The following is a 13,109-nucleotide window of genomic DNA, read 5'->3' as shown; positions in this document are numbered from 1 at the left end:
GCTATGTAGGTCTGGGTGCTATGGAGGCCTGTTTCAGGTGTTCTGCTCTTGGTCTGAATTGAGAGGTGGTAGCCCTTTTTTCCTCCCCTCAGCCATGCTCTTGATGTAGACTTAGGTTATTTGGAACTTTCCTAAGGGAGGCTGTGAGCAGTTCCTCAAAGTTGTGTCTAATCTCCAGCTGCAAACATGCTGCCTCAAATGTACACAATCGCCAGAGGCAATGTTTAAAAGTGCAGAAGGACTATTTCTTTCACTCCTACTTAAAGGTAAGAGTGAAAATCCATTTCCTGGAAAACTTGAAAACCTGACTGGCATAAACCCATTATTGGTTGTTTCAGTCTGTGAAAATCTCTGCTAAGTGAACAGCCATTTCTCTCTTATCTTCAGACGTTTTGTAGATGGGTGCCCCTGTATTGTTGGCTCTCTGGTCTTGCTCATGCATTGGCCCCATCCATGCTCAGAAAGAGAGATCTTTCAGCACCTGGAAATGGTTCAGTCATAACCAAGTTTCACATCATTGTTAAGAATCGAGTGCCTCACTCCAGTATATTTTCCCTGCTTGCTTTTCTGAACAGCAGTTCTTATTCTCTGTGTAGGCAGAGTAATATGAGGTAGTTAAGTGTCAGTGGGTGTAATAATTGTAAATGCCACACGTCTTGTTTTTTGCACATATCTGCATAACAGAAACCAAGGGCAGGTTACGTGGGCCTTCTGGTATTTGGACAGAGAAAGACTGAGAAATTATGAGATTGATAGATCTCCCTAGTTAAATCTTTTATAGCTGTAATTTTGCACTTTGAAAATACAGGAGCAGTTAAAAAGCCAAAAGTTTGAATAGAGGATGTCATTTTCTGGTAACCTAGAGAGATGAAAACAGTAGTTGCCCACATTTCAGGAGAGTAATAGACTTCTGGCAGGGAATTATTTTCCTATTGACTTCTGTGTTTGGAAATGCAGGATTTAAAAAAATGCATTTAAAGAAAAAAAAAAACTTGATATCCTAGTATTGTGTTCTTGAAGTAAATATATACCTCTGTCTCTAGTTTTCGCATTGATGTTTTCTCTGTATAGACATCTGTAGAAGGTTATGTTTTTAATGTTTTCCTAGGACTAAATAGTCTGGTGAAGACATGTTTTTTACTTTGAAATTCACAGTTTCTATTGAATAATTCTGTATTCCTCACTGATGTTAGCCCTCTTTGGAAATAGTTCTTTACATGGGAAAATAATCTTGATGTTTCAGCAGTTGGGAGTAAGTGCAGTTTGATTTTGTTTAGGTATCTTTTTAAAAGTGGTTATTAGAAGCTAGGGGCAATTCTTGGAGCTCTCATAATTTTTGCCTAGACATAGGTAGTTTCCCTCTCTTTCCCTGTAATACAGAAATTCTGTAATCTTTTATATATATTCTGTACTCTTGTGAAAAAACAGTAAAGGTTTTAGGAGTCCAAGTATTAAAGCAAGCCATTACTAACATTATTACAGTAACTGGCAGAGTAATAAGCGGCAGCATTTATCTATGAATTTTAATGCTCAGAAAGACCTTGTGAAAAAAAGAATTTCCAGATAAAAATACATATACTTTAATTAACTTTTCAGGAGAAAAATGAAATTGCTTTTGTTATGGCGAATCTTCATTATAATCAACTTCTTGAGAGAAGCATTTTGGGTTCTGCTACTGTGTAAGTTTGGTTTTCCTTTGTGGGAAGTAAAGATAACCTTTTGAATAAAGCTTTGAGTTTTACAATTAAAATTGCCTGCTGGTAAGATGCTTATGTTTAGGCAGTAATTAACTATTCTTGTGTAATATAAACAACAGTTACAGTAAATACAAAAATGTAGAAGCATTTTCATACTAAAATATTGCCATCATTATGCTATTGTGGAGATAATTTAGTTAAAAAAGTGTACTAGTACTGGCTGTATTGAGAAAGTTAGAAATACACTGCCCATACTTTCTCCCTTTTCATAAGCAGTCTTTTTATTTCCTCTTCCTATCTGAAACAGTGATAGAAAAGAGGGAGACATTTCAGGAAGTAGAGAAGTAATCTTTGGCTGTGTAAGAGGGGAGAAAAATTCTGGTAAACTGGTGAGGTGCTTGCAATTATCTTTTAGTCCTATTCAGAGAGTAGCAGGGTTTCCTATTAAGTGTTTGTATATGTGTATATTGCAGTGTATAATGTAATACCTGTTTATACATTATAAACTGTTTAAAAATACAATTTTTTTTTTTTTTTTTAGCTTTAGAACAGTATTTGGGGAATTTATTTGCCACTCCGCTTTCTAGTCAGATACTTTTGTATCTACCAGTAGTCTTAAATGCCCACTATAACTCAGTGTGGCTCTTCTCTCACAGAATGTAAGATTTAACACCTTCTCTCTTAGTACCAGATTGGATCCTGTGTAGAAGTTGCTCAGTTGCCTCTGGCATGTGGTCACTTCAGGTCATTTATGTGCAGTAGTTATTTAGTTAGGCACAGGCAAAATAATTTCAATATTTGCTATTTCAGAGAAGTCTCTAGAGCTAGTGGGCTTTTAGATTTGTAGTTAAGCTGATGCTTTTTTCTTTGTTGAAGACAAATCCGTGTTTTGAAGTTTAACAGATGTACCTTTTAAAGTTGACTGCCATATTTTCTCCCTTTGGCTGGGCTGAACAGCTGATCAGCAGTTTTAGACACTGTATTAGTTTAAAAGAAGTGTGATGAACTAGAGATGTTTGATTTCAAAACTGTCTTAAGATGACAGTCTCAGTGTAGGGCTGTATGTTACATCTCTATTAAGTCATGTTCCCCCTTGCTAAATTCTATTATTTTTCTTTTTTTCAAGTCAATATACTCCTCCACCTAATCAACCTTTACTGGATGATATTGACTCAGAGTATGGACTGCATGACTACAGCCTGCATCTTGACCTTCATGGCAGAACCTGCATGTACCTGTGTGGATCATTCAAGCGCCTCTTCTGCAGAAAACGTAAAGTTGACAGAACAATGATGTTTGTTTTAGAAATGATCCCTGTCTTTCCTTCTTGTATCCAGTTTCTCTCTTTTAAGGGGTGAAACTGAAATGGAATTTTAAGAGTAAGATGTCTGTTAGTTGTGTGGTTTCTTTATATCTGCATGGTGCTTTGTGTGGCATCCTAAGGCTGCTCTGTAAGAAGTCTGCCCATTGTTACATTTTTATAGTGTCAGGCCTGGGACTGAATTCTTCAGATTGTCAGGGTCTTTTCTTTTAGTTCTCTGCTGCATTAATAATGCGGTGGCATAGCTCTTGGTGCAGGCTGATGTTTCTTTCAGTTGTATTTTATAAAGGAGAGACAGTTTGTCCTCGTACAATTTGGAAGCTTATTTCTGTAGAATTCTCCTTGAGTATACTTTGGATGCACAGACAGATTGAAAATATAGATAAATTTGTAGAAGTTACTGTGAACTTTAAGATCTATAGGGTTTTTTTGGTGAGCTTGAGGTTGCCTGTTCTGGCATCTCGTCATTGTGTAGTAAACAATTTCAATCATTTTTTTTAACTGCTGCTTCATTCTGTTTTCAGCACTTCTTTCCATGAGACGTGATTGACCATCCCTGTTATTCTCATACAGCCCAAATTCATAATTGTACTGAGGTTTTGAAAAATACATGTGTGATCTCTCTTTTGACATAACTTCAGCATAAATTCCTACAGCTACATAGCTGTCTTTCTGTAAGCAGAGACAGATTAAAATATTAAAATTAGACATTGTCATGAATTTAATTTAGAATTAAGTACTGTAAATTAATTATTGCTCCCAAATAATTTTTTTTTGTATCGGCAGTAATTTTTTTTATCCACACTCCTGAGCAGTGCGGATTGCAGAACATGTTGTTTTTCGGTCAGTAGAGGGCACTGTTGTCAGACGTGAGCGCTTTTACCGGGCTACAGAATTTCCCCGTGATTTGGTTTGGTTTTTCTCGTTGGTGTTTGGTGATTCCAAGAGCTGTCATTTAGATGGCAGCCTTGTGCAGTGTGGAGTGTAGTAGTCCTTGAACCTGAAATATACCTGAAATACATTTTTCAGATTCCAGAAAAGTTGCAAGCTTAAACTAAATGAATAATTCTACGGCTAAAACTTCAGTGAAAGTCTATGCATGTAGCAAGAAATCTTACCTGAAGTGTTGTGTAGTACAAGAATCCTCTTTATATTATCAGAAAAAACCCCAAAACTTCTCAAAATTGGCAAGAGGATTGAGTTTTTGGAATTGTGTTGGTTGTTCTGGTTTAGCTGAATGTCATATTTTGTTTTCTAAAATGAAAATGTTATGCTCCTAGCAATACAGTTGCACAAGAAAAAGTATTATGTGGCATACTTCCTTTCTTGATACCACTTTCTTGCTGCTTAGAAGCTACTTCCACAAAAGATTAAGCTGATAAGCTGATCTTTATGCAAATTTTAGGAAATGTCCCTGAGCTACAGTTGTGATGCCATCTCACTTTGCAAGTTACAGAATCTGTTTTATGCTCACAAGTGTTTTCTGAATTACTGGTTTTGTGACCTTCAGCAGTGTGACAGCCACCAGATTCTGGTCTCACAGGACATCAGGCAGCTGAAGCCATGGTTCTGCAGACAATAAGCTCATTTGTCAACTTGTCCCTTCCATGTGCTCACACAATAATTCCTTGTGGAAAATGCTTGACTTCCTCCTGAAATGGTGTAGTGATGCAGCATATGGTTGTCTGCTGTCACATTTTTCATTCTAAGTTGTTGTTCATTTTTCTCATTTTGGTGAACATGGTGTTGCTGAATGTAGTGGCCAGGTTTGTCCAGACTGGTTGTGTTTGCTGGTTTGTGTTCTGGTTTTAGGCTCCCTTCTAATAATATTCTTTGTCCCTTCCTCTGGGAGGACTCTGAAGCATGGAAGTCTGCAATGTTCTTGTCTTGCTATTTTTGAAAGTTCTCTACTGAGTCCAGTTTTATTTTAAATTATAGACATGCCCATGGCAATTTCTACAACTTGAGGCACAGATCAGTTGTCAGCTATTATACTGTTCTTTTACTTATTTATTGGTTTTCATTAGGGAGCTCTAGGCCTTCCTAGGTTACCAGAGAATGCCCATTTGTATTTTGCAGAATAACTGATTTATTTGTTCAATATTAATATTTATCTGCTTTTTGTTAGTGTCTATTAGTATTGAGCTTCATTTTGCTACTCTGTTTGCAATTCTTTTTGCAGAATTCTTAATATTAAATTAAAAAAGTTATGTCACACTTCATTGAACCAAGTAGATGGAGTGTATATGGCTTCAGATTTTTTTTTCTGTTATTAATACTTACATTACAGTAATTAGCTGGTTTGCCACTGTTTGGGCTGGGGTTTAGCATTTTGTTTTATTCTCCTTTTCATGTAAACAGAATTGGCAATATGGTCTCACTGGCAGATAGTGTAGGGTGAATATGCTAAATACTTTGTAACTGAATTGAAAATATTTAGAAAACTTTCCTTGTTTTCAGGAAGGTATGACAGGCTTTTCTCCCAGAAGACTCCCAGAAGCTATGAATCCAGCTTCTTAATAAATACTTTTGAAGTGTATTTTTACCTAGGTTTTCAACTTTTTAAGCACAGCTTTGTACCCACATGGTAGTTTAAGCTTTGACTTTTCAATGTCATTTCTTGTTGATGTAAACTGATGTGATGTGCTTGCAAAATGTGAGAGTTGATTTTTGTGTATTTAGAGAGCTTTTAAGATTTGTTTGTAAAATTTCATATCAGGCTTTTGAAATGTTTTGCTTGACCTTGAAGATTGATTTGCAAGTTTAAATAACCGTTTCAGTGTCTTAAGGCTGGTTGTTGGCACCAGAATTAGTGTTAAGCACAGCTTTTCCTCTGAAAATACCAATCAAATGACAATTTGCAACAAAGGCTTGGTTAGCAAAACAAACTTCCTTGGCTTTTAGCTAAAATAAGTACTCCGGAACTATTGGTCTATTTGTTTCTTTCCCCTGAAGTTTGTCTACATGATATATGTTCTTTATTACCTTTACTTGGAAATATTTGTTCCCTATAACTTACTCTGCTGCTTTGCTGCTATGCGTGTCTTGCATAAACCAAGGACTAGAGATGTTATAAGGGGACAATGAAACAAAGTCTGGATCAGGCTGAAGAAAGCCCTGTCCAATTTGCTTTCTCTGTGTTTCTCTTCATATGTTTAACATAGCTTGTTCTGTCCTTTAATTTCATTTTCTTATGTGACTGGGGTGAGGAAGGGAAGACTTCAGTACTTAGCCTGCAGTTTTGCTGGCACTGCCTGCTGGATGCAGCCATTTAACTCACAGCCAGCCTTTCTGATGTTGCTTCTTCTGTCTGTGGCCTCATGCTGCTACTTCAGCTTGATCGAAGGAGAATCACAGGCAAAACACTTCCTTTTTCACTCTGTCACTTCCATCTTAAACCTCTGCAAGCCCCTTAGCTTGTTACCTTACCATCCAGGACCTGCTACTGGATCCTGACAGGCATTATATTCCTGGGAATTCCTTCTCGCCCTTCTCATTTGTCTCCTGCAAGTCCTAGATATTTTCTTTTTTGTACTGAGGTCTCTAGTGCTTTTGTTTTGCTCTTTTGAGAGAGAATCTCTTGTTCAAGGAAACTTGTCTAAGGGATGTCCTACCAAGAAATCTGCTTGTGTCATGTGATGCTTTTATTTTCACTTTTCTTTGTAGTCAGATTGTGTTCATTATAATGTTCCCAAACTTATAATTAGAATGTTGGAGTCCCTGGTTCCTCCTCTGATAGCAAAGGGAAAAAAAAAAAAAAAGTCAATCTCTTCTGAGAGAAGAGATACCAAAGAAATATGGATATACGTAGTAGTAAAAAAATCACAAATCATAGTAGTTCTGCCAAAAAAACCCCAAGAACCAGGAGTTTTGGAAAGCTACTTTAAAAAAAGTTAAATTCATAATTTAAAAACTTGATTCAAATCAAATCATAATGCATGTCAATTTAAATGATGCAATATCCTTTCTAAGGAGAAATTGTTACCTGTATACCCTTTTTATTGGGTTGAGTTTCCAGTTAGAGATGGAAGTGTTGAATATGAAATTTACTCCTTGCATCCTTGTGTAAGTTCTTTAGGTGCCATTCCTATTTTTATGCTAAAAAATACAAAAGAATTTTTAGCTGCTATTTCTGCTGTGGATCACAGAATCAAACTTCGAACTGCAACTTAATTCCTCTATGAAGTGCTTGATATTTAGCTGTTGGTGTATGGCAGGGTTTCTTATTGGTGAGTGAGATGAAAAAGACATGAAAAGGAGAACATTTACAGCGTACTTGGACTGAATTTGATTTATACTGCTGTAATGTTGTATATTGTTTATATTTTCAGGTGACATTGAAAATGGATACCTGAGGCTCAGAGTTGTAAACTTGAAGGATAATAGGAAGCACTTTCCTATTACTGGGACACTTGGCATATGCTGGGAAACAGATGTGTTTAAAGGCAATGTAAAGGTCAGAAATATTTTTTTGTTTGTGGAAATGCTTATCTCAAAACAGAATTATGTTTGTGCATCTTAAATATGCTAATTTTAAAACAATTTTTTGATACGTAGAAGGTGTCTGTTACTAGACAAAGACCTGTGTTCCAATATTTTAAAAAATAAGTGAATTTTGAGGAAAAACATTTTCTGCTTTCTCTCATAGTGTGTGGATTGCATGCTAGACTCATTCATGTAATGTGTGTTATCACTCCAGTGCTTTCCACTCAGCAAAGATGCTGTGGCTGACCAGCCTTGCTTGTAAATGCTGGACAAAAAAAAAAAAAAGAAAAAATACTGCAGATGTACTTTTTGTGAGGGCTTTTTTTGGGTTTGATGTGAGGGTGGGTTGGTTTTTTTGTTTTGTTTTGTGGTTTTTTGTTTGTTTTGGGTTGGTTGGTTGGTTGGGGTTTGTTTGTGAGCAATAAGCCTTGAACCTCTGGGGAAATACTCTGCAGTTCTGTGGTGTGTATGCAGTGAAAGTTAGGAACTGCTGGGGAATGTTAAAATGCCAGTGGCCACAGGGAGAAACTACAGACCACATCCACACAGTCAGCACCTAGCTCCAGTCAGGTACATCAGTCAGCTGGATTAACTTTTTATTTTTTTAGAGGAATGCTCACACATTCTGTTGGATAAAATTCCTGAAAGAGTTACTTCAAACAAAGCTTCAGATTATTTCTGTACCTTTTGCAATAGTGGTGAAGGCACATATTTTTAAATGTACTTTATCGGCGTGAATGTTTCAGAAGTTGTAAAAATTCTGATGAATGTAGTTTAAGCACTACTGAAAAATCACTTAGTTCAACACTTGATTTCAAATTTGGCACGTCTTTTGAAAAGACCCTCAAAATTAATAAAACTGCTGTTTCTGCCAATCATGTATAGATGTGGAATGAAATATTGTTTGATAAGGTGAGACTTTTTTACTGAGGCATGTGTTGACAAAACAAGGGACAATATTTTTAAACTGAAAGAGGGTAGATTTAAATTGGACATTGACAAAAAAAGGCAAAAAAATTCTTTCGCCCATGATGAGCATGGTGAGGCAGGGGAGTTGGAATTAGATGACTTATGTAAGTCCCTTCTAACCCAAATCATTCTGTGATTTTAACCCGAGTCTAATCTGTGATTCAGCTGCTTGGCAGGATTTTTTTTTTCCATGAAAATACTCCTGAGTAGTATATAAGAATTTAGGAAGTTATCTGACAGAGGAAACAGCTGTGGCTGTAGTCTTTAGTTTTTCAGTTTTAGTCTCCCTCCTATGTGCATACGGCATAAATTATATTGAGTGTTTGTTTCTACGACAAAATAAAGAATACAATTTTTTTAAATGCCTCATTTTGGGGTGACAGATAGAATTTGTCAGCATATAGCCATGGGTTGAATTCACTGTGGTCTTTACCATAAGTGTCTAAAATTCTTAAAATGTGTGGAGGCCGAATAACATCAGCCACAGAAGTAGGACATTCCACTACTTGGAATTTATTTGAATTTTGTTTAATACTCTTAAGGAAAACCAAAAAACCCAAAAGCTTTCTTGGCACTTCTGGGTTTTTTAGTAAAAAATTTAATTGCTGAAGTACAGATAGTTGGAAATTGTCATGGCTTAGGAATGGTATTCTCCAATTTAATGTTCTCACTGTAACCACTCCAAATCACACTCTCTACTGGCTCTCTCCCCTTCCTCTGCCCTGTGCTGAGCTGGAGGGGAGAACTGGAGGCACAAAGGTAAAGGTCAAGGTTGAGATAAGAGCAGTTTACTGGAAACAGCAATGGGAGAAGAAAATGGAGAGTAGCAGCAACAAAATTAATAATAAGAAGGTACAAGAGAGGCGAGTGATTAACATGCAAACATGCATGTGAAGGGAGGAACTCAACCTGACCATGCCACAATAGCCTGACTGAGAAGAAAACCTTTTCCTTGCTCCTGGAAATGAGATGAGGTGGTATAGAACAATGTCACTGTGTTAGCCATGCTACCTCCTGGCTGCTGCAAAAATTAACCTGATCCTGACTAGAACCAGGAAGGAAATGCATGGAAACCTCACCATCCCACCACCCAACACCATCCCACTTTACATTTTGTAATTGGCCTTATATATGCAAGTTGTCAGACCAGAAAATTGTAATTCTTTCTGGTTTCCAGTGATTCTGTAGCTCATATAAGTTTATGATACCATCATTATCAGGTTTGGTTTGAATTTTGTATTTTCAGCATAGTCTGCATTAAAAGGCTTAGGGAAACTGTGTGTATCATACTGCCTCATGTTTGTGCCATCTGCCCTTATGTTGTTTGATTGAAGTAAAGTAATAGTGAAAGCAATGTTAGAGCAACAGAAACACAACTATGTAGTACAGAGAAATAAAGCATTCCAAATGAATTTTTTTGGCATGGAATATGTTGGTTTTGGTTTATTTCTGCTTTTGGACCACAGATACAACATAATTAAGATAATTTGATTCATTTAGTGATTCAGAACTCAAGAGAATAAGGAACAGCTGATACTAACCATGACAGACAACTCCTGTGCTTCTAAGGGATATGGGAAACTATCAGTTTGCAAAGACAAAAGAATTGGCATTAACATTTTTAAATTATCTAGTTGTGTAATCTTGTAAAGAAATATTTTCAAGAATTTGTAAGAGGAGGAATTACATCAGGATTATTACTATTACCTTTTTGGGAACTGAAGCTGTGAGCCTTTCAAAAAGTACTGTATACAGCTGGCTTGGAAGGGTAATTTTGTGTGCTCTGCCTTGAGTGGTCCCTGAGTATCTTTGCAAACATTGCTACATTCACACAAGTTTAGCAACTGACATTAAGCTTAGGTTGCTTACTCATATTGAAGGGACTATAATCATTTGAATGGTAAAGTAACTAATAATTGAGAAAAACAGATGTTAAGGGCTGAAAAATGTTCAAGAAATAATGTCTGATTTGGTTTGGCAGTGGTACCTTCTGTACTGCAGTGTTTCATGTCTGTGGGTTGCAATTTTGATTTCTGTAGAAAACCTCTAAGTAAGTATTTCTTGCAATAGGTCAGTGAACCATTATCAATTTTATTTTGAGGTTTTAACCTTTGTACAAAACCCTCTGAACCCTTTATATTTCTTCTAACATCAGGGACAGATCTACTTACTGGGCCATGGGGAAATAATCTCTTCTGCTTGTGTTTGTAGGACTGCTTTGTGATGGATCTGACTCTCTTGGATGAAACTGGAAAGCCCTTCTGGTGTTTTAGTGCTCCAGTCCACATGGGATTGTCTACCAAGTCATCTGGCCTTTATGACTACATGGGTCATATTTATACTGCAGACTATGCAGATTCAGAGGGTAAAGTCTGTGTTGAGTTTGTGTGGTTGGAAGAAACCAAGGAATATATTGTGGTCAGTTTGGTGCTTTATGTAAGCACCAAAAAGGTAAATAGCTGGTATGGAACAAATTACTGACTTAATTAGGTCACTAATTTCCTTGCTTTAAAAACCAAACAAACAACCCTCCCACAATAAAAAAAAACACAAACTGATATTTAAGATTGACACCAACGAGCAAGACTGCAAATTTTCCAGTAATAAGCGCAATTGCCTAAATTTTTTTAATAGGCAACTGAGGGATCAAAGAGACATATTGATTTATGTGAGAGGCTTTCTTCTCTGTTGAACATTAGTATGTTTCTCGCTGGCTATATTTAAATTATTTTTAGGAAGATTTTTCTTTATAGACACATGTTACTGTCATTAAGGAATTGCTTCTTTTGAGAGCCATACGGTGGAGATGCCTTACCTTACATAAGCTGCACTGGTTTTGAGAACGTTGACTTTTAATGCTTAGTAATAAAACAGCATGTGTGCTGTTTGCTCCAGGTTTGTTGGAGTATTACTGGTAAATTACAGGCTTTGTTAAATGCTTTTTCCAGAAAAACGTCACTTAAATATATTTTAGTAAAAGATTGAAAGGGTAGATGGGAAGTCAGGTTTGAAAAATATGTCAGTCAAGGCATTTGTTAAGGAAGTAATGTGTAAAACCTATTTATGACGTTTCTTTAAATTCCTGTTTGTTCTGTTTTCCCATGTTCTAACCTTGTCTGATTTGAGCCTAGATACTTGCCTCACATATTGGCCTATGAGTAAGTGTCCCAATTATAAGCTAACCTCAGCTGGTGTCTGTTCATACTGAATTTATGTAACATCCAGTTGTTTTGGAAACAATGTATATCTGATAGTTTATCTAACAATATGAATACAATTGAAAATTGAATATATGTGCCTGGTCTTTCCAGTTCCTTGGAGTAAGTTTAGGATCAAATTTTCTACTTCCTGTATTTAAAAAACAAAAAAAAAAAAAAAAAAAAACACAAAAAAAAAAAAAAAAAACCAAAAACAAACAAACAAACAAACAAACAAAAAAAAAAAAAAAAAAAAAAAAAAAAAACCCGCCAAAACAAAAAAAAAAATTACACGATACTGAGAGTCCAATGTCATTACCTGTCAGGGACAATTACATAGCTGACTGCTCTGACTTTATTATGGTAATGATTTCCTTAAAAATAAATACTCTTTATTTGTTTACATACGTTAATTGGTTTGTACAATGTTTATATGTAAGCATGTCTTCCATGCTACAGAGGTAGATAGATGTTACAGCCACAGAGTTGTATGTTAATTTGACTTTCAAAGGCAATAAGCTGAGGCTGTTACCGTTCTAGTTCACCTTGTTAACTTTACCCAAAGAGACAGTGGAAATGTTTCTACCTTTGGTCGTTAGCCAGAACAAGAATGATCAGCTGCATTTTGTCGTCTTTCTTACTGGATGCTTCTCGGGGTTTCAATCCGGTTGTTTCCTCACCCGAGATTCCAAGGCTGGCTGGTGGTTCGTGTGGGCACGAAGGGAGTGATTTTCCCTCTTGACCTCTGAAGGATTTAGGGTCTGCTGTCTGACTCTGTGTCTCTGTGTTCTGTGCTGAGCTCGGTGCTCGGTGTTCGGCGCGAGAATGATGAGGAGTCTCAAGGTCTTGCTTTTCTGGTTTCTCGCGTTGTTTATTAGTTCTTATCTTACAATTCTCTGTGTCCGGCCATGGTGTTCACAGCAGCTCGGACACAAGGCGACTCCCCTGTGTCCGGCCATGGTGTTCTCAGCAGCTCGGACACGAGGTGACTCCCCCCTGTGATGGGAGGTCGCTACCTCTTATACAGATAACTACGTACCCATTGTTTACAATTCTATGCCAATGTCTATCACCTATACTAACACGGTCATTTCTACTTTGATCCAATCCACTGAAACTATTTTGTGCCCACGTCACTGCAGAAGATGGATGCCAAGGGAGAAGAAGAAGAACCCAGGGCACCGCCCTAAAATCACCATCTTGTCCCTTTGCATCTACATTCTAAAAATCCATAACTACAAAATCTTCTGCACAGTGATAACTACACTACTCTCAGTAACACCTTTGTGACTTGCAATTCTTCTCTCTGTTGGATGTTTTTCTCATGGACCAAAATCAAAGCCTGTGTCTTCCTGGGCTCTGTGCCAGGCAAATCCCCCTGCACAGACCCCAGACCCTCTTTTTTGGGTCCCAGGCCTCTCTACCGAGGTCTGTGACTTC

General features: G+C 37.0%; 1 protein-coding gene across 1 annotated transcript; it reads left to right on the top strand.

Moving 5' to 3' along the window:
• Nucleotides 1-1,596: 1,596 nt before the first annotated feature.
• On the top strand, nt 1,597-11,888 carry LOC310923358 (F-box only protein 15-like; the record flags this gene model as incomplete). The annotated part of the gene is made up of 4 exons (XM_083885398.1): nt 1,597-1,679; nt 2,824-2,969; nt 7,350-7,474; nt 10,684-11,888. Coding segments are annotated over 4 exons (624 nt in total), but the record flags the coding sequence as incomplete, so codon positions are not given.
• Between the last annotated feature and the right edge of the window lie 1,221 nt (nt 11,889-13,109).

Source organism: Zosterops lateralis (genome assembly GCF_965231275.1).
Source record: "Zosterops lateralis genome assembly, contig: HAP1_HAP1_SCAFFOLD_49, whole genome shotgun sequence".
In the NCBI taxonomy this organism is placed as follows: domain Eukaryota; kingdom Metazoa; phylum Chordata; class Aves; order Passeriformes; family Zosteropidae; genus Zosterops; species Zosterops lateralis.
Note: the sequence above shows the minus strand (reverse complement) of the source record. Positions and strands in the feature narration are given on the sequence as shown.